The sequence below is a fragment of the Lepisma saccharinum genome, chromosome 18, assembly GCF_977018435.1.
Source record: "Lepisma saccharinum chromosome 18, izLepSacc3.1, whole genome shotgun sequence".
NCBI classification, from domain to species: Eukaryota; Metazoa; Arthropoda; class Insecta; order Zygentoma; family Lepismatidae; genus Lepisma; species Lepisma saccharinum.
This window is the reverse complement of record NC_139246.1, coordinates 19,370,149-19,397,182: the sequence shown is the minus strand read 5'-3', so window position 1 is coordinate 19,397,182 and position 27,034 is coordinate 19,370,149. Positions and strand designations below refer to the sequence as shown.

The 27,034-nt window shown below is 36.8% G+C and overlaps 1 protein-coding gene across 1 annotated transcript; it reads left to right on the top strand.

Annotated features, from left to right (window-relative positions):
- Positions 1 to 666: 666 nt before the first annotated feature.
- Positions 667 to 25,491, top strand: LOC146002437 (transmembrane protein 248-like). Its single transcript, XM_083140263.1, has 6 exons — positions 667 to 834; positions 10,256 to 10,459; positions 12,915 to 13,236; positions 15,648 to 15,934; positions 20,634 to 20,762; positions 23,271 to 25,491. The coding sequence occupies exons 2-6, from the start codon at positions 10,292 to 10,294 to the stop codon at positions 23,286 to 23,288; spliced, it is 924 nt and encodes a 307-aa protein (XP_082996389.1). The 5' UTR covers positions 667 to 834; positions 10,256 to 10,291; the 3' UTR covers positions 23,289 to 25,491.
- The last annotated feature ends 1,543 nt before the right edge of the window (positions 25,492 to 27,034 follow it).

Below are 27,034 nucleotides of genomic sequence, written 5' to 3'. Positions count from 1 at the left end.
CAATACGCAGATAAACCATCAACATGTTTGTAACAAAATGCAAGTCGTACAAATCCTTTCCTGGTACCAATCCTTTCTTCGTTCTGCTTGTATCAACAGGTTTCGTCTCTCTACGTCCTTCGGAAACCTACGAAGTGATACTTGACTCAATAATTTTTTCCCGATCGAACTGTACAACTATGTGCTACACAGTTGACACCCTATTTCCTTGTAAAAGAATCCTCACTTTCCCCTTTCATATTAACGTCCATACCACCGTAAGCGTAACCGGATGTTCGAGGGGGACCAGACGAGTTATAATTACTACTAGTAATAATAATAATACTGCCATTATCATTGTTGTTGTTGTTATTATTATTATTGTTGTTGTTACGTTTATCCTTTTACTTGCCCCCCCCCCCCCACACACACACACAAATTCATGGTTGCGCCTCTGCAAATGTTTTCTTGTGAATTTCGCTTCATCATATCATTCACCATCCTCATCTTCGGAATTCCGAAAATGGCAGAAGAGCGAAGTAAAATAATTCAACCAAATCATAAATCATACCAATCAAGCTTACAAGTGTGGCACTGCAATGCATTTTTCGCCTCAGTGATGACTTCTAAATTCGAGATTGTTTTGTTTACAAGCACCATTCTTTAGTACAACTTTTTCACCAACAGATGGCAGTGACGTATGTGGTTGTTGGATTCCGAAAATTCAGTTTACCACGTCTGCACTGCAATTATTAGCTATTTCTTGACACTTGTTACGACATTAAATAGAATCGGTCCAGGAGAGATTTGAACATTCCGAAGGAAAAAATATACAGCTATGTAAACTTCTAACTGGTATGTATTTTTTTTTTTTTGGTATGTTGTTGCTTTGGCCTAGACCTAGTTTTCGTTTAGAACGTAGCCTGTTAAGTAGTGCTGGGAAATAAATCACTGAAAGTTTTCAGTGACAGTTGGAATTGAAGTCATCTTGACAACAAAATATTACCGAAATAAATTAGTTGAATAACTTTTGAGACAAGCTCACACTTGATTCTTCAGGAACCTATATTTTTTATGCTCGGGCATACTACAATAAACGAACTGGTGTCAGCATAACTACGAAACGTTCAACATATCAAAGGTTGCCTTTTACTATTGGCCATAATAACCTTAATATGCTATTCAGGAAAATATTATGGTTCAGGTGAAGAGAGTTAATGAATATATTTACATTATGACAAAATATGCATATATAGAAATGAGGGTACTACTTTACTATACAACTATACAACTATCAATGATTTATTTCGCAATTTTTACATTGCTAACGTACTATTCTGCATTGCGGAACATTTCTTTAGGTGAAATAATGAATTTCTAACGAAAATATTGTCTATTTCTTACATTGACGAGTACTTATTGTTGTTCCTTATTTCCACACACTATATGGCGATAGCTTACACGTTCATCGCGCGTTGTGCCAGTGTTTTGTCGATTGCAACCTTGTTCACCGAAAAATTCCTAAATTTAAAAAAAAATTAAAAACATTTCACGAAATTTTTTCACCATAAAAAAAATTGAATTTTTGACATAAAGAGTAATTATTAAACCATTGACGTTAGCCCCACAAACCATCCACGGGTAGCCCCAAAAACCATTCATGTTAGCCCAAAAAATCACGATAGCCCCACGAACGATCACGGTGACTAGGTTAGGTTCCATTAGCACTCCTTTTGTTCAATTTAGCATATACAGACAACATCGGTTTTTCTCGTTAAAAGAATATACACAGAATTCTTTTAATTTTAACCTTCCACGTCCTGCATTACACTTTTCGTCAAGATTCCGTGTTGAATTACAAATTCCACGGCATCTTCCACACCCGGCAACAACTTCACGACGCATCCTCGACACGTCTTCTTGTAGCAATAACACGGCGTGGTTTGAAACACTGACTACGGGTTTTACGCATTGTGCTCTCGTGCAGAAAGCAAATGGCGGCAGCAGCAATAGCGCGTCGGAAATAGATTTTCGTAGAAAACCACATGCATTCGCATTAAAATGGATCAAAACTACATTCCCGAACATCAACAACGCTACAGAAAATGATTTGCGTAAGTACTTTCTCCTGTAAATTTCAAGAAATCCATCTCAGGTATAGTAAAGTGTTACCGAAATGAGTGTATATGAAGAACTATCTGCGTCGTTCTCTTCAATCGTTATATGTGAGATGCCCTAATGTGCCGGTAATTAAATACTAATTATAAGACATAGACATAAGAAAGTAACACAACTACAGTTTGACCAAAGCCTCATTGCAAGAGCGCTGGTGTAGTACCTTTCTCTAGTTGATTTTTCTTAATTTTGAAAACAATTTAGGCAACTTATACGGGTTTTTACTATAAAAGAAATTAGGGTAATTTAGTATTATAAGGACTACCTCATTTCAGACCATCTGTTTTCTAGAAAAGCACAAGAAACACTTATGGGCATAATAGGAATAATGTATTTGAAAGTTTACAATATATCATACAATTAGCAGGTTAGGTTTAAGCCACAAGGCATTAAATCACTTGAGCAAAGCAACCAATGGAAACCATGGCAGGACAACTATAAAATGCTGGGGGTTTGCGTGGTACGGTAAATGACTCACGTTTGTGAGGGGAATATAATTTAATGTAGACATGAGGTAGTCCATATAATACTAAAATACCGAAATTAGATTTGTTAGTCTCACTGTCATATTCAGCTTCTACATCGGCAGATTCACATTCATTACCATTTTATTCTGTTTTCCCCTGTCTCGGAGTCATTTTCACTAACCTCTTACTCACTATCAGTAGCACTGATATCATCAATATCTGTTAGGGAATCATTCAAGATTTCGTTAACAATCATCGATTTAGCTTGCCCGATGTAAAAATCATGTTAACACAAAAAGTAACACTAGTAACACATCTGGTTCCTGGGGATCCAATCTTATTTGCTTTTCTCACATTTAGTACCCTCACAACGTTAACCACTCCACTGGCTAGGAGAACAAAGGGCTAGGAAACTACTGTGTCAGTCACGTCATTACTGCCAACCACTCGTAATGCAAGGCAAAATAAATTTTCGTCAGGTCCCTAGGACCCAGTCTCACGCTAGAGTGTTTTTTTGTGTATTTTATGTAGAGTTGGAAGTGGTCTGAAAAAGACCAGCTTTTGGGGGGTGGGGACAGGTTTTTTTCATGGCTTTTTTCACAAAAGTATCTCAAATCATTGAAAATACAAGAGTTGGCAGTATTTTTGGAGCAATTACAGAATACCGGGAGTATCTCCGATTGCTTTCAAATTCGGCATACTTACTAATTTTGACATCCTAATCATGAATCTGCACATGGGCGTCCGGAAGGGGGGGCAAGGGGGGGCCGTGGCCCCCCCCTGGAAAATGAAAGTCAACCAAAAATGATGTATTTCACGCATATAATTTCATTTTAGCCACAATAATATGTGTTAATTATTGCATGAACATCATAAATTCAAATTTAAGCAATGTTTTTTTTTTTTATAGAACAACATTTTTTGGAGAAAATGTGCCTTGTTTGGCCCCCCTGGAAAAAATACCTTCCTTGCCCCTCCCTGGAAAAAATCCTGCGGACGTCCATGAATCTGCAGTTAAAAATTGGTGATCACGTCTAGAAAATGCGAAATAAGTAGAAATAAGGGGGTCTGTGAACGAATAAAACAACGGTGATTTATGAAGGAAACAACAATATTTTGCAATGATTAGGGTTCAAAAACTGTGTTTATGAATACCCTGAATTTTAACTGCTTGCCTAACCTGACCTAACTGTACATGAATGGTTCGTGCGGCAAGTATGTTTTCCAAATTTACTGAAGACGCCATTTTGTCACATGTAAAGCAATGCTCCGTGGAACAGATAACAAACTTCACTTGTTCACATCATCAAACATGGCGACCATTAGTATCGACAATCATAGCGGTAAAGTATGCACGGTATTTCGCATTTTCTAGACGTGACCGCCAATTTTTAACCAGATTCGTGATTTTGAGGTCAAAATTAGTGAGTATACCAAATTTGAAATCAATTGGAGATACTCCCGGTATTCTGTAATTATACCATATTTTTCCTGTTCCATGATTTTCGTTTAGACACACATTTCTAAATAGAAAATACAATTTACAATATGAAATTCATAGCTAGACATAAACAGTGTTTTCCAAGAAGCTGGCTTTTTTGAGTGGGTGGTTCTTTCCACGTGTTTTCATATTTCAGTAGGCTTATTAAATATATCTATATATATCTATAAACATATTCACATAACTATTTTCAACATTTGAATTTGTCATATGAACACGTACCTACATGAAGCGAAAAAGAAAATACTGCTCTACCTTTTGAAAATCTAGTATCAAATCTCTTTAACGAAAGTCTGGATTAACTGAAATAACCTAAAAGAACAGTAGAAAGTGTATAAAATCTCCATTTATAGCAACAAAACATGTTTTTTATGGTGTATTTAAAGGGCAGAGGCCTAAATACACTGTACAGTACAAAGTCTGAGGGAAACAGAATTTCATCAGTGGTTGACTGCTTTTTCTTTAGGAAGTTCTCTTGTTGACTTCTAGCCACATTTAAAACCTTACATTCTGCTTTTTTTTATCCTTTTGCCTGTCCGGATTAACAAGGTTTGGTAACATTATAGTATAAGGGAAACTGATTTCTTCAAATTTACAAGAGAAAGTACTTACGGAAATAATTTTCTGTAGTGTTGTGGAAGTTCGTGAATCTAGTTTAATGCGAAAACATGTCTCTTTCTGAAAAAATCTCTGTCCGACACGCTGTTTCTGCTGCCGCCATTTGCTTTCTGGGTAACACTTTACTATACCGGAGACGGATTTCTTCAAATTTACAGGAGAAAGTACTTACGCAAATCATTTTCTGTAGCGTTGTTGATGTTCAGGAATGTAGTTTTGATCCATTTTTATGCGAATGCATGTGGTTTTCTGTGAAAATCTATTTCCGACGTGCTATTGCTGCTGTTGCCATTTGCTTTCTGCACGAGAGCACAATACGCGATATTGCTGCTGCTACAAGCCGATGTTGTCCGTATATGCTAAATTGAACGAAAGGAGTGCTAATGGAACCTAACCTAACAGGCCTAACCTAACCTAGTAGGCATACCTCGTCCCCTTGATGGTTCGTGAGGCTATTGTGAATTTTTTGGGCTAACATCAATGGTTTTGGGGGCTACCCGTGGATGGTTTGTGGGAAGTAAGGAACAACAGTAAGTACTCGTTAATGTAAGAAATATACATTATTTTCGTTAGAAATTCATTATTTCACCTTAGGAAATGTTCCGCAATGCAGAATAGTACATTAGCAATGTAAAAAAGCGTGAAATATATGATTTATAGGTGTTTCCCTTATACTATAATAGTACCCAAGGTTTTACTGTAGTACTAAATAAATACAGGCTGTCTAGCTGTAAACTATTTTATTTAATGCTTATGTGGGTAGATCATGTAAGTCAGGTTTAGATTACATTAAATTAGATTTGTTTTATCCATGAATCGCATGTTTCCATTTACATGTTGAGATATCAGTTATGTTAATTAGTGTTCACAGTACAATATACTAATACAATGAAATAAAATGAATTAGTACAGTGAAATGCAATAATATATGAGTTGGTACAATTGTTTTATACCTCAGCTTGTTACAGTTCAATAATGAAAGGAGTAGTACACTGGTATGGTATATGTATGGACATGAGATCCTTCAAAGGATCATTTGTGTATATCCTGTATTGTGTGTAATCGTTTTAGTGATGTAGGCTATTATAGTAACATCGGTGAAATATGATGAGGTTATACTTCATAACACTTATTATATTTTGATTTGTTAATAAAATCTGAACTGGTGAAAGTTATGTTCTAAGTTGTTACGTTGATACTGTTAATGGATTCATACTCATAAGTAAAAGCAGTGTTGCAGTAAGTATTTTTTTTTCTTACAAAGATTTTGCAATTTTAAATTGTTTTAATGTGGTTAGGAAGTGTGTTCTTCAAGTAAATCCATGTGTTCGTAGGTCCTGTATTGTGCATTGGTATTAGTGAATTACTTCTATTTCCTGTGTTGTAATTCTGCATGTCTTGGTGCCACGTAAACAATGTATGGTGGTGTGCTTTTACATAATTTAGCACATGAAATATGAACAAGCAAGAGTGGCAGAATACCTACACCCGTGAATAGCTCTTAACTTTATAATTACACTCCTACATCCATGCAGTGTTAGTATTATACATTTGAGTAGGTTAGGTTCAATTGCCATACTATTTCCATCAACGAAATAAAAATCAGTATAATATCAACATATTTCACTGATGTTACTATAGTAGACTATATCACTGAAATGAGCACACAAGATAATAGGATATAAACAAATTATTTCAATAATTACATCTCGTAGTCCATACATATATGCAGTCCTTTTTTTCTGGTGTACGTAACTGTACGCCTTACCAGCACCTTTTTGTAAGTGAGGATAAAACAAATTACATTTAATTTTTAACATAAGAAATATGTGTGTGTAACTACGTGGATGCATGATCATTTATGAACATATCACAATATTTGGAGGAGTATTTATGATGAGTCCTCCTCCATGGCCATGCTGTCTAAGGTGCTGTGCTTTGTTCTCCGACTGTGGGATGGCATGGGTTCAGTCTCTGGGTTCTCGGCCTGTGTATAGGACCGGTGGCAACCCACCATCGTGAGGAAATTGGGGCGCTACAAGTGCCTGTAACTTTAAAAAGCACACATTCTTTTTCAAGTTTCAAAAATTGTTTCAACCTCATTATCAGAGTGACAGAGGAATGGCAACTTGAATAAGGTAACGCAAAAAAATGTGCACACTTGATCCCATTGGTGTTTTGTTACTAATAAAGTATGTGCAATCAAAGTGCAGAGGGTTGAGAATATGCTGTTGGGTGTTAAAAATTGCCATTCTTGTAAAATATGGAAATTTTGAGGGGACACATTGATTTTGTAATTCTGATTTCTTAATGATATACACGCCTCTTCTTCAAATATTTACATACCCCAAAGCATGTATAAAACCGGTTTTCTGATTGCTGAACTGCATTTCTGGTGCAGAATGATGTTTTTCAATCCTTCTCCTACATGGTCAGAAGATTATCTCATTTGGTGTTCTTAGCATGATGATTGCGCTCTTCCATGCTTATTGTAATACTATTTAGTGTAAGTTATAATTGTTGGATTTAATTGCCTTAACATTTCCACACGTTCTTCCCACCTCCTGCACATGCATATAGCATTTTCCATGTTATAATAGCTTCAGGCATTGGCAACTTATATATAAGCACTGTCACTTACAAAACCTACTTTTCACAACATAATTATTTATGGATTAAAACTTGCTTCGTACTCATTTTCAGTATTCTGAATACCTCCTTTGTAAGAATCATCACACAATCGGAACCATTACTACATTTACTACTATACCTGCCGCAAAATTAGTTTGGTATTGACGCTTGGGAAGCACGTGTTGAAATCGGGTCTACGGCACTGCGGGAGGGTGGGTTGCTGGCATGCGAGCCAATCAAAATCTTCCCAGTGCTTCACCCAAGCCCTGGTTACCTAGCAACAGAAAACGTTTTTCTCGGTGTTGCCGCTTATCGGGCGATTCTTCCTGTGATCAGATTTCATGTTGTTGGGAGAGGACGTGTTGTTTGTTTGTTGCGTTGCTGTGATATTTTAACCGGTCCGTTGTTTAGTGTTTATTGAATTTAGAGTATTCTTTGTTGTATATAGCGTGTTGTTTTAGTTGTTATTTTTTGTACATAATTTTCTGTGTTCTTGAGTGTGTCGTGAGCTTGTGTGAAGAATGTCAAGCACAGGAGGCAATACTCGAGATGACAATGTACCAAAGAGGCCATGCACTAAAAGAAAAAGGAATTCTTCTCAAAGGACAAACGCGGGAGATGGTTTGTTCTGAGCGCAAATAATTTGAGCAAGAGAAAAACAATGGGGCTCCAATCATTTCTGTAAATAAAGTTCTGGACAGGACTGCTGCTGCTTTCGGCGTGTCTAAGAACACTATTGTTACCATAGGGAAAGAAAAATATAATGTGGTAGAAATAAATAAATAAATAAATGCGAGGCTTCAAAATTGGAAACCCCAGGAAAGAAGAGGAATATCAATAAACGCGTGACAAATTTAGATACCTTTCAGCAAGATGCTATTTGTCGCCATATTTACTCTTATTATAGGAGGAAAGATTATCCCACTGTTGGGAAACTGCGAGTTTCGTTGAAAGATTCGGCATTTTTTCAAGGTGGGGAAACATCTTTAAGGACAGTCATAAAATATCTGGGATTCTCATACAAAAAAAAATATAGGACGCAAAATAAAGTAAAGTATGTAGGCATATGGGGATGTGGAGGTAAAGCTCCACACATTCTCGACCTCGACCTAGGCCATATTATGGAGGTGATGTGGTTCACCAACCGCCTTTACCGCAGGTTTGCCCCAGGTACTCACTTGGGCTGAGTCGACCCCTGAGCCACTCGGGATATTTGAAAAAGTTCCACAAACCACCGCGGGTCTCACACGTGAAAGTAAGACGCCCCACCAACTCAGTTGCGGTATAATTGAAAGACGGGCAGACTTTAACAGTGACTTCGGAAAGAAATGATTATTGAAAGTGTATATACAGAATGGATTGAAAAGGTAACCTGTAAACAATGCTTGTTTCGTTAATTCGTTCATGTTGTAAGGGAGATGGAAATGAAGAGAGAAAACAATAACACATTCATCATTGTTATTCTGTTTTCCTCGAAAAACAATAACACATTTCATCATTGTTCCTTTTCATAACACGTTTTCCTCGACACAGCGTCAGACGGCTGCACTGCGTACCGTACCGTACCGCATGATATGGCAACACCGTGACGCGTGTTCCTTCAGCTCTCAATACCAAACTAATTTTGCGGCAGGTATAATATTAGTGAACTGTAGTAAAGACCAGTTTAAGAAATACTTTTGCAATTAAGTTCTCAGGTTTGGCATCTAAATATCAAAGTATATTTTATATAAAAAAGTCAGATCCCAAAACTATTATACACACAATCTCAATTGATTAAAAATATTTCTTTGTTTTTCTACTGAAACGTAACTTGTAAGGTAGAAGCCATGGTGATCTAGTCGATAGGGTGTCTGACTGCCATGCAGGCGACCTGAGTTCAATTCCCATAGTGGGTGATCTAAGGTCAGTTTTTTTCCAGCCTTCTCCCCACATAAAGCGGCTCTTGGCTCACTCAGCCTTAAATCAATGGGTACCTGGGGTGGTTAATCCTGTGGGGTAAAAGGCAGCCGTAGTGTGGTGCTGATCACATCACCTCCAAAATGTCAGAGTTTGAGAATATGATGTGTGCTTCTACCCCCACATTCCCTAAATGTGCCTTCATGGCATGCTGCTATGTGCACGGGAAACTTTACTTTTACCATAACTTGTAAGGTGCAGCTTTTTGCTCAGCATAATGCTTAGAAATCCTTCCCTGTCACACTTCAAATCTTGACTGTGAGGAATGTAAATTTGGTTTGAGTTTTTAAGCCCACTTTATGCACAGAAAGGTTAATCGGGAATGGGCCTACAGTTTAAAGTGGGATCCAAATCTGTATGTACCTTCACTGGGTATTGAATCTGGGACACCTTGATTACCAAGTAACAACGTAAGCACTACACCATCCGAGAGACCAATGTCAGCATCAGTATTGGCCTCCCTTAATTTTAACACTTGAAACTTTGGTATTAGCACAGTGATTCCCAAAGTGTGCGCCGTAGCTGAGTTTCAGTGGCGCCACAAAATGTTCCAATATTTTCACTGAAATGATTATATTGTTTCAAATATTTGCTTATTTTGTACTTGTTACATGTAAAATGTTTCTGAATTTGAAATATGTGTATATATTTTTAATTAAGGCAAGCAACCTAACCGCACTAACTAAGCGTTGCAAGTGCATGATAGGCCCACATTCTGACTAGGGCGCCGTGAAACAAAAAAGTTTTGGAACCTCTGTATTTGCATGTTAAAGAACCACAGAATATTTTGGAACTTAATTTACAAATCCATGTAAAACCTGGAAAAGTCATGGAATTTTTCTTGCAAAGATAAGTTGGAACCCTGCACCAAAATTTATCTTGGAAGGAAAACTGTAATCTTCAGCAATTTCTTTTATTCTTCCAGATATTTGACCTGACCTTCACAGCTGCAATTGTGATCATGGTGGTTGGACTAAGTTCTCCGATTGGGAACCTGAAGGGCTTCGCTTCAAGTCGTCCACCACTGGTAGTCTTCACCCTGTGCTTAACAGCATTTGCCATTACTACTCTCTCTCTGGCATATTTCATCAAGCACACAGAATATATTCCCAATCCAGATGTACACTTGGTAAGTACAAGTATTTTTGTTTCGTTCTCTTTCTAGACATTCGTCAGCTTACCCGTCTATTTTTTTTCCAAAAAATGTTAATATTGTTATTGCACGTGATATAATTAACGTAAGCCAAGATTTTTGCAACCTATGTGTGAAAAGAAAATGTTTTTGCAGATCTAGGGATGTGACGAAGCTGAAAATGTACCGATTCCGATACATAAGATTATTAAACAGAAATGGGATGTTATTTTCTGCATGACAAAAATAAATTTGCTATGTACATTTCTATTGCATATCATAGGTATGTACATATATATTCTCAAGAGATGTGAATGTACATTTGCATCTACAAAAGGTTATGTGAACCTAGAGATTTAACATTAGTACACAAGCAGTTCTTTGAAATGCAAAATGAATTCCTGTTCTGCCAGATTCAACTTCAGAAATACAAGATTTGGAAGCACTTCAGGAAGTAACCTACTTCTTCTCTTATCACAAATCTGTTCAGCAAAATGCATCTGACTACCATGCTAAAGGTAGCGGGTTCGATCCCCGGCCGGTTCCAATCCCGGAACTTTTCTAACGTTGGAAGTGGCTCCGACCCCCACCCAGCCTCGAATGACATGGGTACCTGGGGGAAACCCTGGGGGGTAAAGGCAGTCAGGGGCGTGATGCTGATCACATCACCCCCACTCACGACCGGATCAAGAAAGTGTTGGACGTTACCCCCACACCCCCTATATGCCTTCATGGCATGGTGCTAAGCACAGGGGAGCCCTTTACCTTTTTTAACACTCAATCACTGAATACTGTTGCAGCAGGTATGCCCAAGTATTTTCTCAGCACTTGCTTCAGGTTTCAATACTCATTTTTGAATTTCCAGTACAACAGCAGATCCTGGTTCAGCAGTGTACTGTTTTATTTCCGATTTATAGTTAGGTTGATCCTCTGAATGAGAGTTTGCAATAATTTTATTACAAAAACTCTACAATAATGACGAATCATAACCTAATTTTTAATAAATCTTACAAAACTAAATTATAAAACTTATTAGAAGGTAAAACTCTAGTATAATCTGTACCGGTTTAAATATCGGATTTTTGCCGATTCTGATACCGATGCCGATATGTCAATTTCTGCCGATTTTCATACATCTGTAATCAGCTTCGGCACAATATATATATTATAATATTAATGTTTAGTTATGACTAGGGGGATGTGCCTCTGGTTAATATGTTGGTTCTATGCAGATCTTTGAATCACTATCTGATGCGAGACTTCTATATGTTACGTGACAATTTTGTACATATATATATATAGTCATGTTTTCTGCATTATATTCAAAGTTCACAGTACACTAATGTGCAGTTTTGAAGTTTAGATTTCATAGCACAAAGAGATCATCTTTGAAATTGCCCTACTTCTGTGTATTGGTATTTTTGAATGAATACATGTTATCTTGAGTAGAAGCCATGTACAATACAGATTCAAAAGTATTTTATTGTCTGCAGGTGAAATTTTGGTTTTTAGTCAATGCCAGCTGAATATTTTTTTTCTCTTTTTACATGGGAATATGTAAAATTTAAGTATATTTCAACAAAACACGTCACAGTCAAATCACTGAATGGTGTAGCAAATAATTAGCCATCCTCATAATCATGTTGAATACAGAGAATAATTAATATACAATAGTTCATAGGAAACGATGATGCCGTTAGTATGTGATAACCCCCCCCCAAGAAAAGTGTGAGCAGGATTTCAAATTTGTGTATTGCTCAATTTAACAATTAGGTATTTCAAATGAGAATTTTCGTAGCATGCAATGGTAATTCAATGTTATCCATTGTCTAGTGCTTTAAACTATTCTAACACTACGTTTCAAGGGAGCACCTCGTCCCTCATCTTCAGGTTAACCAATTTCTTTTGCCAGTGGTGTGGATCGGACCTACGACAGACGTGTGAGTTTTACTACAAATCTGGTTTGCCAGTGCCAGGCCCGTAACCAGGATTTTATTTCGGAAGGGGCTCATCTCTTCTTTATCAGCAGCCGCCATCTAAAGGTGAAAAAGGGGGTAGAAGCTCTGAAGATTAATTTCTTAGTATATTACAAATTATTATACAAGATGTTTAATTCTGATACGAAAGTAAAATTACCACTAACATAATTTAAATTAGATATTTGTAGAATTTGGGGGGGGGGGGGCTTCAGCCCCCTTAGCCCTCGCCCTGGCTACGTGCCTGGCCAGTGCTCTCTTGAACCTTATTGTTGTAATAAGTGTAGTTTGAAACCACTAGACAATGGATAATGTCCAATTAACATTGCATGCTAATGTAGAACCATTGTCGCTAACATTCAGAGATTTTTTTTTTTTGAATTTGTAATCATCTTTTTTTATTAAATGCAAATTATGAGATGTAGCATTGTTGACTTATAGAATACATTATAATTGGTGAATTCCTTTTTATTTAGGATTGGAATAAATTCCTTACGAAAGTAGCGGAAGTGGACCTGTGTGTTTCTTACGATGAAAACCCAGACATGTATCTCCTGCGACAACCTCGGGCTGTGCTGAATAACTCTAGAGGGAGAGAAGAAACTGATACGACCAGTTTCACATCAACCACAGACATGACCTTCTCAACATTGAGTGAAGCTGACCTGAGAGATCCGGTTGGGAACGTTTCGATTTCTGTCCATGCTTCGTGGAGCCTCGTTCACGAATTGAACAACCTGCCACATAACATGACCACCATTTCTGGTGTTCTTGATGCTACTCAACTAAAACTGAATGGTAAGCTATATGTATATTATAAGTGCTACCAGAGGCGTTTGTTGGATTCAAAACCTGGACTGTCTCACAATACTGTAGTAACACCATTAAGCCTTGTTTCCATGATTATGAAAAAATAAATATTCTGACCAAGGCAGTAATTTATTTTATTAAAAACATAAACTAAACGTAATGTTTCAACCTTCTAGCAAGGTCTTCTTCAGACTCTGTATCAAGTACAAAAGTAACAAGATACAAAAACAGGGCATTATATATACACAAACATTACTCCCTCCAAACTATTAGAAAGTTGTTCTGGAACTTTCCAGCAGGTTGCTTTCCCTTGTCAACTGTACTTTCACCTAAAAGGTTAAACATATACTTCCATATAGAATGTGGTTGTGCTTTATATCTCACACTCTTTTTCCTTAATTTCTCTTCCTCCTCTCCTCTTTCTCTCTTGTCCTTTCCACTCTTTCTAACACCTTCTTCCATTCTTTGTTTATCTTCAGTCCCCCATTCCAGTTCATTGTGTCTTCTTCACCTTTCTTCTCTATTTCCTTGGCTTCCTTCCATTTTCTCACTAGCATTCTCTTCTCCCTTCGTATCTGCTTAGCCTCATCCCACTCTATGTCATGTCCTGTTTCTCTCGTGTGTTTTAATATCGCATTTCTCTCTCTCTTAAGTCGTACATCAGCCCTATGTTGTTTCAACCTGTCTTTCAGCCTCTTTTTCATTTCTCCTATGTACACACTCAGACATTCTTTACATTTCACTTCGTAGATAATCCCTTCCTCTTCTCTGTTTTCCATTTTCTTGTTTGCATTCTTCGCTATTCCTAAGAAGCTTCTCCCTCCCTTCCTGTAAGTTTTAATGCCCGCTTTCCCACTTTTGAAATGTTATGTTTTTAATAAAATAAATTACTGGCTTGGTCAGCATATTTATTTTTTCATAATACCGTAGTGTTCAAATAGACAAAAATTATGTCGAACGAAGGAGGAGCACTTTCTCGTTTTGGGCATTTTGAAACATTACCCAACAATTCCATTTTTGACCTTAAAATTTCTGTTTTTTTCATGTATTTACTTAACAGTTGCAAAAGCTGATCTCGTTTTATTCCACGCTGTTGGTGAGGAGATGCACATTTTTAGATATTCCTCCAGTTTCCCTTGCTTGTAATTGTTGTGCTTCCAAAATTTCCTGTTCCTGGGAAAATTACATGCTGGGAACAACACTGCTATCAGAGAAAGATGAAGGGGGAGGGGGGCACTTGTGGTGCTTTGCAACTTCTTGATGAAGTCCTGACACTCTCAGGGCCTCCTGAGAATTTTGGTTGCTAAGTGTTGGGTTGTCTAATAAATTTTCCTTCTGCATTTAGTGACCGGGCTTCAGGTATCCTAGCAAGCCTAGAATGCTAGAATGCTCCTGAATATCAAGCAATAGACCAAGGAAATGTGCCTGGTAGTAGTGAGGTGAATCTCTGATTTTTTTTTTTTAAAAAAAACCCTTTCCTTCCTAATTGAATCAAATAGTTTTTGTTTTTTTTTAAACGAGATAGATATTCCACATTACTGTACTTTGTGTTTTTCTGAAGTGCAGCATATTGTTCTAGAGAATTCAATTTTTCATCACACATTTTGCCACATATACTGTATAATCAAGTTCTACAATATAGCGGGCCTTCCCTGTGGTGTAGCACTAACACTGTCATCTATGAAACGGTCCCTGCTTTGATCCTCAGTGGAAGAACACTATGTGGTGGTTTGGATCGAATTTGAACTTTGCTTCACTGATAGCATAGTGGTTTAGCTGTTACCTGGAATCAAGGGATCCCAGTTGGAGGCATGTAGCTGTTACCTGGAATCAAGGGATCCCAGTTGGAGGCATGTTGTGGTTCGGATCCCACCTTATACCGTGTGTCTAATTCCAATTAGCCTATTTAAGTAGACTTAAATAAGAAGTCCAGAATATTGCATAATTGCAGGACAATTCAGATTTTGGAATGCCAAGATGGCAAATTAACTCTAAATTCTATGTTTAAAAGTTAGTTTTGCATTATTTTGTGACAAAACATGACAGGAAATACATTTCCTACCTTTAGAAAGCTCCTAAAATTAGCATTTCAATGTATAATCGTAAATTTTATGGATCTGTCTAAAAACAAATTACATACTCCTATTTTATTACTGTGGTTTGTAATGCTGATAGGATTTATTTTAGGAGAAAATAAATTAAAGTGATTAAAATGCTTTGAAGCGTGTAACAGAAATAACAAGATAAGAATTGAAAAGTAATGTAAAAAAATAATCGGTACAATTATTATTGTTACAGATTTACTACCGAAAGCCAATAATCAGCGTTTTCCAATTCCATTTATTGCATATATATTAACCTTCTGGCCGTTTGTTTATACATATGTTTCCTTGTTTCAGGTGATTCATCAGAGAAGTACTTGAATGTAACTTTCCACTTGCCAGGAATACAGAACCTGTCTCAGTTTCAAGAAATCTGTGTGACTTTCGTTGGTCCTAAGTCATTGCTGCCAGTAACAAAGTCTCCCCCAGCCTGCTTGCCATCTGGAGTCCCCACCTCAGGAGCAAAGTTCGAAGGCCGGAGCCAGACTGTGGAGGTTTTAGGGGATTCCGATTGGTGCAGGGATGGTTCTGTCATGAGGATGGTCTATCGGCCTGACCCCGAATTGGCCGTACTCCTCACAATTGTAAGTAGTGGTTCAAATCATCAGCTATTGGTGTCTGTCTTTTAGTTCCCTGTATCATCAGCTGGCACAGTGGCTGAGCTATTTAAGTGTCGACTTTTGACCTCGATCCCGAAGTTTCTGGTTCGAATTCCAGCCTGGACACGAGAGTTCTGTGTGGATGTCCTATCATCAATTTCATCTCATCATCACACATCCTCATCGTCGCAATTATCCAAAAGTGATAGAAAGTGATGTAATATAACAAAAAATACTGGCTCGTTGCAATGTGGAAGATCTTACTTTTTTAGCCTCTTACTCTTCACTCACCACCCTTAATGTAAAGTGATAGCAATTTATCATCATTCCAGCAGAGTCACAGGCAGGGGTAGGAAACTAAAAGTAATTCATTCACCAGCCCCTTTTTTTCATACTCCCAATACGCCCCCTTTCGAACTCCGTCAAGTGCTGGTAACGCTGTCTGATGCATCTACGAGGCATCGTCTGTGTTGATCACCTTCTCTCACAGTGTTAACTGACTGGCACACACACCTTATCGATGCTATCAGGCCTGATAACGCTATCACACGGTGGCACAACTAATGCATTCTGGTGGCCATTCTAGATGTTACAAATCATTGCAACTTTAATCATTTACATGCATATCGAAGGTACACACGTGGACGAAATTACGTTCATATTGGACCTTTCCTTCTGGGTGCTTAACTTTTTTTTGTTAATGAGTGTGTATGAAAACCATAAAATTGTGAACAATTGTGAACATTTTGATATATTTACAACCCTGAAAGTAAATTCTCGCTTCGCCCTAGGATGTGGCCTCCAAAATTAATATAACTCATGGACACAAAGTTTTCGCGGTTTAGTGAGTACTTCCTTACACTATGTTAATTTGCTATCTTACTTTTCATTCCCTGAAACATGAACTTTGATACAAGAATATCAAGCATTTGTTGTTTTCAGCAGGATTGCCAAACTTGAAAACACCTTTATCATTGTGTAAAATCGAACTATACTCAAATAATTTCGTACTTCCATATTTGCAAGATAAACAAATCTTGCTATACAGTATTACAAATAGCTACTTTCTGTGAAAAATGCAGGCTCGACCAGGACTTGAACCTGGGCCTCTGGCATACCGTGCCATTGCTCTGCTACCGAGCCGGCCTGGCTTTGCCTGATTTTTCGTTGCCACTGTTTTACCTGTGGGGAATTTTCTCTGCAAGTGCTACCGCAACGGGATCTGTTGCCATTGAAACACCGTAGACGTCGACGTTGTCTGGTTCCTCCCAGTAGAGATGTAACGTCGTTAAATTAGAGCAATGGCATGTTGTGCCAGAGACCTGGGTTCGAGTCGTGGTCGAGCTTGCATTTTTTGCTGAAAGTTCTATGTAGTACATCTCCTGTGTGTGCCTAATTTAATGAAATTACAAATAGCTATAGTGTATACCTTATATGTTCCTATGGAAGAACAACGTGTTTTTGTGGCCCAATGATAAGCAGAGCTTAGTGTTGAACCAAGCTTCTTAGCATGAGTTGCGATGTTGAGGTTAAAAATCATGACACGTCTATCTGTGTTGCTTGTTTGACTTAGTTGGAATCTATTATTTTCAGTCACATCCTCTGTTGCCTAGGGTGTCTGAGAAGTCAATCAAACAACTCGGGTACAGAGGTTTTCATGGGACAAGATTCTTAAGTTTAAATTCTGCATTTATAGTCCAATTTATTTAATTTATCATGTATTGGCTTTGTTATGTAAGACCAGTGTAGGCACATTGCACAGTAGTTCGGATCACACTTTAAACTGCGGGTTGACTCTCGATTAGCTTATCTGGACTTAAAAGAAAAATTCAAACAAAGAAGATGTTAATAAATTAACATACCTATTGATTGTGATAAAAGGCACCCTCCCAGTTCATATCCCAGCTTGGGCATGGGTGTTCTTTGTGAGTGTCCGTTTATCATATCATCACTCATCCTCATCTTTGCGATTAACCAAAAATGGCATAAAAGCGAAGTAAAATAAAGCAAGTCAACAATTTTGTAAGGCACCCAAATACCAATTTCTCTTCCACATAGTACACCCTGGACTGCATTTAGATTAACAAGGTTCTAGGATCTGAATCCTCATCCAGTATAATCCTCTGTGGGGCTAATGTTGTGCCGCGTTCATCTCTGTATGTGATTGCTCTTTAATCCATTTCATCCTGGCACTTGCCGTGTCAGGGTAGCAAAGTAAAATGAAACCAACCAATCATATGTTAGGAAATCCAGTGTTTAACCTCTGACCTATTAATCTTAGGTGCAAAATTGTGTCTAAATACCACTATACAGTTTCGAACACTGTTCTATAGATTCAGTCGTAAATCACATAGACGGTGACTCACAATAGTAAAAACATATATATATATGTATTCCTTCTTAAATTAATTTGCAAAATGCTTAAGAACAGGAGCTAGACTTAAATTTTGTATTTTTTCACATATTCTCTATCTCTGGAGTTTGTAGAGCAAGGCCGCACATAACTTAAGGGAAAAGGGGGGGGGGGGGTGAATTGGTACAGCAAAACAGTGCGTGCTACTACAATCACCTACTAGCTGCACTCACTTCATTGGCCGAGCCCTCTCAAGTCACTACTGTTAATGTAAATTATTTAGGTTTGTTAAAAACACTAAAAGACACACAAACAGCAAAATAGGAGTTCTTTTCTGGTGCCAGCTGAACTTCAACCCTTCAGTCACCCCCTTGACCAGCTCTGATGATTAGGGACATTGAATTTTCTCGAAGCGCGAAATCGTGAAATGTGAAAAAAAAGGTGCAATATTGAACATTCTGCACGTAACTACACCCCCAATGATGAAATATGCATGAGTTTTATTCGCGAAGTAATGCGAAATGAACGCTTTTCCACAAAATGAACGCTTTTTTCGTGAAATATCATCAAATTAAGTAGAAAACACAAAAACTGGCAATCGAGGTTGTGCGCGCAAACTGTTGATTTGTAACGAAACGTTTGCCTAAAGTTTCCTACCACTTGCAGCTGAACAACGTTTTATCTTCGATCACATCAGGAAGACGCTATAAATTGGGATTTCCCATGCACATAATATCAGTTCGAAAACTTCGCTCCCTGTCAAGCTGCATTCCTTTCTTCCCCCGAATGTCTACTCAACTTCCAGTTTCATTGAACTTGCTAGCTGTAGCAGTGATAAGATTAGTCTGTTCCCGCACATCAAGATAAGAATGTCTGTCTCGCTCTCGCTCGGAGAATGAATCACACACCCGATAGTCCAAAACGTAAACAAACCTTGGAACTACCAGTTCCAGCAGGTCTCCCTTATCGCACAACGTAAGGACAACGTTGCATTCTGACATCACCGGAGAATACTTTTACTGTTAGGCTAAATGCCTAAGTTGTTAGGTTTAGTTCTCTTAGCATAATAGCATAAATAATACATGTACAGTGTATTTATGCTAAAATAAGCAATCCTTACAACGTAGGCATTTCTCGTCAGATGTCAGAACGCAAGGTTGTCCACACGTTGTGCGAAAACGGAGACCCGTCCCAAGCCTTTTATATATATATATATATATAGGTCCGCAGCTGAGCAGACAGCACCTGCAAACTGGCGTCGCTGGAGCGGTTCACTTTCCCCCTGAAAACGAAGTAGGGTTTTACTTTTTGTATTGGAAGTCTATGCGAACAACTTTCTTATGAATCGCAAATATTTCTTCCACTCACAGGTGAATGTGGAAGAGTGAGTAAAAATATATATATGCACAGCGAGACTTAGAACTGTGGTTAAGTGAAATTCTTCCTTTTTTTTCAGTGCCCCTGCACTATGGCCTCTAAATACTAAGCCTTGTCTAGCAAGAAAAGTAAACTATCCTTGCCCCACCCAATCGCCGCTACTGGCAATTACAGTTGAAATCTAAGTACTTGTGTACAGTATATAGAAATGAAGTAGTTTATCAATTTATAGCTCTTTTGTATGTTGTTTCCTCTCATGATGAAAAAGTGTGTGCCAATTTTTTTTCCCACTGCTGGTATATACCGCTCTCCTCAGTCTTTATTTACCATTAATTTGTCTCCCTACTGGTGATGATTCCGAGATGGAATCGAAAACTCTGCAGAACTCTTAACTTGTTTTTATCGTGTTGTTTGTGTGTTTTTAGTGCTGGCATGTGATGTAAAGTTTTCTACTGTCATAAATTATTTAATTTGATATACAGTAAAACCTCGTTAATCCGGACCCCGATAAGCTGCACTTCGCTTGATCCGTACAGGCAGAAAAAAAAAAACTTCCCAAAGAGAAGGCAATCAACCACTGATGAAATTCTGTTTCCAGCAGACTTTGTACTGTATAGTGTATTTAAGCCTATGCCGTTTAAATACACCATAAGAAACTTGTTTTGTTGATATAAACTGAGTTTTAGTGCACTTTCTACTGTTTTTAGGTTATTTCAGTTAAACTGGTGAACTTACCCTTCCCCATTAGTCCGGATTAACGAGGTTTTACTGTATTAGTGTAATTTTTGCTTTTTTGGTCAAAATACCTATATTTTTAGTTCATTTATTGCTCAGAAACTTGTTGTCATTCACTCTCTCCAGAGCTTAGAGAAAATTCCAGTACTAATTTGATTAAATGTTGTTGCCTTAAAACTATTCTGTCTTTTCATTACAATGGTTGTAATTTCATTTCAGAGAGACAGGTCATTAATAAATCTACATCTCATGCACACTAGCTACTTTCTATTTGTGATGGCAATGACATTGGTCTGCTATGCTCTCATTCGGGGAAAACCAAAACCAAAGCAAATCTCCATTGAAAAGGTAAGTCAGAATTAGGCTCTCAATATTGATTTTTTAACGTTCATTGAAACATTTACACAGACATGAGTTTGCTGCATTTAGATAAATTGAACTTGATGCTAAGTTTTACATCTGTAAAAACTGTGCAAGTTAACCTCCAGCAGATGGGTAATCTGTGTGTGTATATATATATATATATGCGCACCATGTGACAGGAATTATCATTTCTCTGAAACTAAAGCTGGTTGTATTTTTTAGTGGATATGAATTTTAAAGCATAGGCATTTCAAATACAATGAAATGTTCTTGAAAAATTGTAGAACAGGGTGCCTACTAAACAGGAATACCTTGAATTTGGGAATTATGCATGATTTTTTCTCTGTAGGTGTGAAAACTTGCAACTTTTATTAATCCAAATCCCATTGAATTAATACGCCAGAAGGCAAGTTTTTCACAGTTTAGCTTTTATTTTTATCGAGGAAGGAAAATAAAGCTGCATGTAAAATATAACAGAATTCTCTCAGTCGGTTTACTTTGCTAGTGTCCTTTGCAGAACAGTCTATCTGACCGACGGAAGTTTATTGCAAGACCAGATATCTTGAAGTTGATTAGCTAAATCTGAGTTTGAAATTCTTAATACAATTAACAATTTTTTGTAGATTAGTAATCCCGTATCGTTTGTGACATGTTTGTAGATGTACAGTCCGTCACAAAAAATAGCACCACTGCGTTTGTGCTCTGCTATGAATTATGTGATCTTCCGGCAACTGGACGATATAGATAACATTTTTTTTTTTATTCTGAGCCTGTGAACCAGGCAAGAGCAAGGGTGAAGCCATAGTCGCATACAGGGTGGATATAAATCATGATTTTTATTAAATCACGCTAAACAAGCAATTTTCAAAAGAGTGGTGCTATTTTTTTTGTGACTGACTGCATTTCGAGTCTGAGTATGTGAAATGGCAAATGTAAATCCCGCACCTTAAATTAAATATTTTAAATATCTCGTATACAATTTAATTGAAATCAAATTTCTGGATACATTGGAATCTCACAAACCCTTTGTGTTAATATATTTGTGTGAGTGTGTATGCGTGGAGAGACGCAATAATATGCAAAGTTGAAATTGAAATAACATCTGCTTGTACTCATGAGTTTTTGGAAAATCTTGAAAACCGGGAATTATACTTGAATTTTTTCATGGTCCTAGAGTAGCCACCCTGTAGTATTAAAACTATCCATCGTAGACAGTTGAAGAAAAAGAGGTCTAATTTCCTCAACAAATTATTTTTTGGAGATCCTCTGAGGCCCCTGCATTAAACCAAAGTGAATAGAAAAGTACCAAAATAACTGCTGTGCAGCTACGGTCATGTTAAGCAAATTGAAAATTGTCCAATGGTTTATCTTAAACAAATAATTAAAATAGCAAAGAGTAGTGTTGCCAATTACTCCTAAGTACTCATTATCCTAGCAACAGGCAATGTAACCTAGTTACTTAAATTTACTTAACCACAAAAATACCACTCTTTAAGAAATTATCACATTTTTGGAATTTTTTAAAAAGAAACCTGCAAAAGATATTTCTTAGTCATAAATTCCTGATTTTTTTTTCCATTCTGTTTGACCCCTATTTAGTGGACAGTGAAAAGACATGTTTGTGGCAGTAGGACATGTACATGAAATAAAACATTGTTTACTTAGCATACTGATAGACTAGGGTACTTATTAGTATTGTCTAATTATTTTTTTTTTAGAGATGGGAGAAGAGCTCTTTAACGATTATCAACACAACTGTGTATGGTTATATTAACAGTGCTACATTTTCTTATTCACTTTGGCGTATTATTGGGGTCATAAGGGCTCTCCAAATAACTAACTGGAGATCCGTGTTATACTTCAATTGACAGTGGTAGCGTCGTTACCTTGTAATCAAGGGGTCCCGGGTTCGATAACCATTGGAGGCACATGGTGGTTCGGAACTCACTTTAAACTCTAAGTCCAGTCCCGATTAGCCTTCCTGTGCATAAAGTAGATTTAAAACCTCAATAGAACATAAATAGAACAACTTGGAAATAGCTTTGCTTTAAAATATTTATAATTTCATGTGAGAGAACTATTTAATCAGAAAATCCATTTATCTCCACAATGTTGCAAAAATAATAAAACTTACACATTTTACATCATTTCCAGGATATTTAGAGGCTGCAAAAGTGCCTTGTGGAATATTGTCGAACCCTGAGGCACAATCAGACTTTTGAATAATATCAGCCGGTATTAGTAATTAGATCTGAACTGATTCTTTTCAAAACTGATACAAGTAGTACCAGCTCAGCCCTATGACCATAACAGGGTAATATTTTGCTTTTCCATTAATTTTATAGTTTTATTTAGTAATGATGGTGAAGTGCTTAGTGGATTCTTTTTATCAACTTTTCCGAAGGTTCTGAAAATTCGAGCAAGTATTACTTTAGTGTCGTAGCATATTGACCAAGAATTAAACCATCGTAATCTTTATTTTCTCTCCGTCAGGTACCACTTGATCCGTGATCTGGAAGACTTTCACATGCAAGTGCCGATGTTTGTCGCCAAGAATTGAAGCCTAAAACATGTAAATAAAAATGGACAGGTTAATGTGTTTGTATTCACATCAATTCAAGCCTTGTGAATTTTTCCTTCAAAATATATATAAAGCCGTGAAAGACTGCAGGAGGAAGATTGACCTTTTTAATTCAGAACAAGTTTTAGAACATGTGAATAAGAAGATGTAAATTGGAAGATGGAAGATTGAATAAGATGTAAATTGAAAAGCAAAGCTTTTATTCTTCGTTGTTAAGTATGTATAATTTTTTTATGTTGTCTGTATGGAAGAAAAGAGGACTTTTATTTTTTGTTTTTATTTTTTCCAGTGACATTGTGATAATGATGATGTTAAATTATATGTTCATATATTTCACCTGTGTTACGAGAAAGAATTTGAACATTTCCTTGTGGTGGACCAATATTGTGTAAATTTTCACCCAAAGAAGGGAGTTGTGAGTGATTTTTTTTGGTATATGTATATATATTCCACTATTTAATGTGCCTTTTAACTGAAGTGCGAGTGAATGTTGTGTTCCTGCTTGTACGATGGAATCGATAAAGAAAATATTGTAGTATATAAAGCTTGTAGTTGCTACATTAATTGGTCTCATTAGTTGAAAAAGAAAATCATTAGTTCTAAGGGAATACTTTTCATGTTACAGATGTTTCTTATTCAGTTTTGAACTAAAAGGAAGTGTGTGATTCGTTGTTGCATTGTATTACACTAAAAATGCAAACTATTAAAAAAATTGCTTCATTATTAAAATATGTTTTGTCAGTTATTCTCACAAAAGGGTGGTTGCAAGGAAAGAAATATCATAGAAGATAATTGGCTGGCATTGCTTGTACAAACAAGTGTAAAATTTTCTAAAATACAGTGGGTGTAATATACATTTTTAGGTAGTAGAGAGGAAAAACAAAATACGTATGAAACAGGACTCTGTCAATACCACTATCAAGTAGTATTGATACTTGAATCTTTTAACAATTTTATTGAGATAAGTATTACAAAATTGTCATAGCCTTTAAAGTTATTACTAAACAGTATTGATATATATTTACTTGATTAATTTATTAAAATATTTTTCTATACGTGAAACTTCACATAGTATATTGAGTGCATCAATTAGAATGATTAATTTAAAACTATTACTTTCTGAAAATAACATTGCTAATATCAACCATTGGCTTAATTTATAAATCAAAGTTGAGAATTCGTCCAACTATAATAAATAGTTCTTTTTCACTTTTCCCTCGCTTAAATTAGGAATCCCTTTCCAGTCAAGATATTTACCTTTACAGGATACATGTACATCGGAATCCAGATTTTATGCTCCCTGGTTTACATTTTCCCCCATTTTACATTCAATCTTCATGGAGAATTTCCCAAAATTTTATGTTTTCTAACATAGGTCCCCTGAAAATTGTAAAATCAAAGTTCCACTGCATACTGCGCATCAAGATATCGTATGCTGTTTTTTTTTTTGTTTTTCATGAACTGAATAATTTGGAAAATGCATTTTCTTCATTGCCCTGAGGCAAATGACATCTTTGATGCAGGTAGTATCAGATCTACTGCAAACAGTGCTACATCATGAATATACTGTACACTATCTGTGTGTGTTACAGAAAATCTAACAATTGGTAGTGTTCAAAATATTTTTTGCTGTTTCAATCAAATACAAAATGCCAGCCAGTTATATTGCATTTTGAGCAGTAAGAAAATATTTGAAAACTTAAAATATTTTTTTTTAATTTTGAGGAATTAAAATTTTGTAACAAACAAACAAATTTTGTTTCAAACAAATACAAAATTCCAGCCAGTTATATTACGTTTTGAGCAGTAAAGAAAATATTTGAAAACTTAAAATATATATATTTTTTTTAATTTTGAGGAATTAAAATTTTGTAACATAAACCCTCTTCATTTGATATCTTGGAGTATACAAAATGTATTTTTCAACATATGTATTTATGTTTATAGTATGCAATTTGAATAGTAAGGATTTCAATCTGTAAAAATTAAAAGGGTTGTAACATTTTAACTTTTTACATTGTATTTTTTTTAATGCAGTGTATTGATGTTAATTTCCAACAGGCTGGTCAATTCATGTGGAGAAATAAAACACAGTATTTTTAGTTGCATAGGAATAAAACATGTCCATGACCATTCTGTTGTTCTTTTTATTCCTTTAAAAAAAGTGATCTTTATTATTGACATTCACCACAAGAGCCATGCCATTTCCATCGATTTCTTTGAAAAATATACAAGTGGTGGCAAGACTGCCACGATATTGCACTCCACACCATCACGGATCCTCCTCCATGTTTCACTCTGGGCACTAAAGTGTGGTTGGTATGCTTCAGGTGGACTCTTTCGAAAACACGACACATTTCGATTGTCTAACGTCCACAATTTGCACTGCTGGCACCAGTCGACCTGGAATTTGGCATTGGTGCTAGTGAGCAAGAGTTTCGGTATAGCAACCCTGCCATGGATGTTGGCCCTATGAAGTTCTCGACGGATGATTTTGGTAGAAATAGGTTCAGTCAAGTGTGTGTTCAATTCTGCGATGACTTTTGCAGAGGTGGTTTTACGCTTATGGATACTATCCTCTTCAATACCCTGATGACAGCTTCTGCTTCCTCCGACAGTTACTCCTCCTGAACGTGGTTCGTCCTTCATTCTGTATGCAGCCATGACCCTTGATACCCTACAAATATCCGCAGTCTCCGTTACTAATGCACCAGCTAGACAAGCACCAACAATTTTCTCTATTTGAAACGCTATGTCCCCCATTCTACTGTGTGAAACCAAATGTTCAATGTGCAGTCCAGCTACTACTGTGCCAATGTGACTGGCAGGCACACACCTACATGCTCGAATGCTCACTATGCTGTGCATGACCAGCAGGTGGTGCAGGCAATTCCTCCCGTGGCGTGTTCCATAATCACACAGGTGTTTCAGTTTGAATGTCCACCACCTGTAATACAATGTTCAGATACATTAAGTTATGAAATATTATCTTTCTGTAGCTTTCAAACCTGCTAAGAAGCTAGAAACGGGGTCCATTTTTCGAAGTCATGTGAAAACATGCGTATTTTCAGAGTTACAATGCTTCTTCACATTGTCGGTTGGCAGCTAATAGAAGGGGTAGCGCCAACCCAATAAATATAAATCAAAAGATAATAATAAAATCTCAAAAAGCATATGTTACAGAAAAATCTAATGAGCAAGTTTATTTAAAAGTATCTGATGGTGTACAAAATACATTGAGGTACATTAAGATGATATTTTTATTTAATACTTTTGGTCTATTTCAGAATTGAGGTGTGGGGTGTAATAGCTACTTTACATTTTCCCTAATTTCCATTTACAAATACCATCCATTTTGCATGTGTTTTTAGGAGTTTTCATAAACTTATTTTCAGGGATCTCCGAATAAGGGATGACTTGCCCCTTGCAAGTTAGTTTGTAAATATGCTGTCTTCTTACAACATTAGAAGTATCATTATTCTTCTGTAGTCCCAAGTGCTGCTTTAAAGTGGAGTTGTTGACAAGGCACACTGATGGCAACTCTGCTATGCATTCCTGGGATTTATGCTATGTTGTGTTGCATACATACATCAGTGTTTATGGTGCAGACACTAAGCTCTCTAGAGGTAACGTTATAAGGAAATATTACTTGTTTTTATGATATCTAATAGCACCC

Bases quoted from the DNA above. Each gene is read 5' to 3' on its own strand.
- LOC146002437 (XM_083140263.1), top strand. From the start codon at position 10,292: ATGGTGGTTGGACTAAGTTCTCCGATTGGGAACCTGAAGGGCTTCGCT. The intron at 13,237-15,647 runs GTAAGCTATATG...TCCTTGTTTCAG, and splicing joins TACTCAACTAAAACTGAATG to GTGATTCATCAGAGAAGTAC. The intron at 15,935-20,633 runs GTAAGTAGTGGT...ATTTCATTTCAG, and splicing joins TGGCCGTACTCCTCACAATT to AGAGACAGGTCATTAATAAA.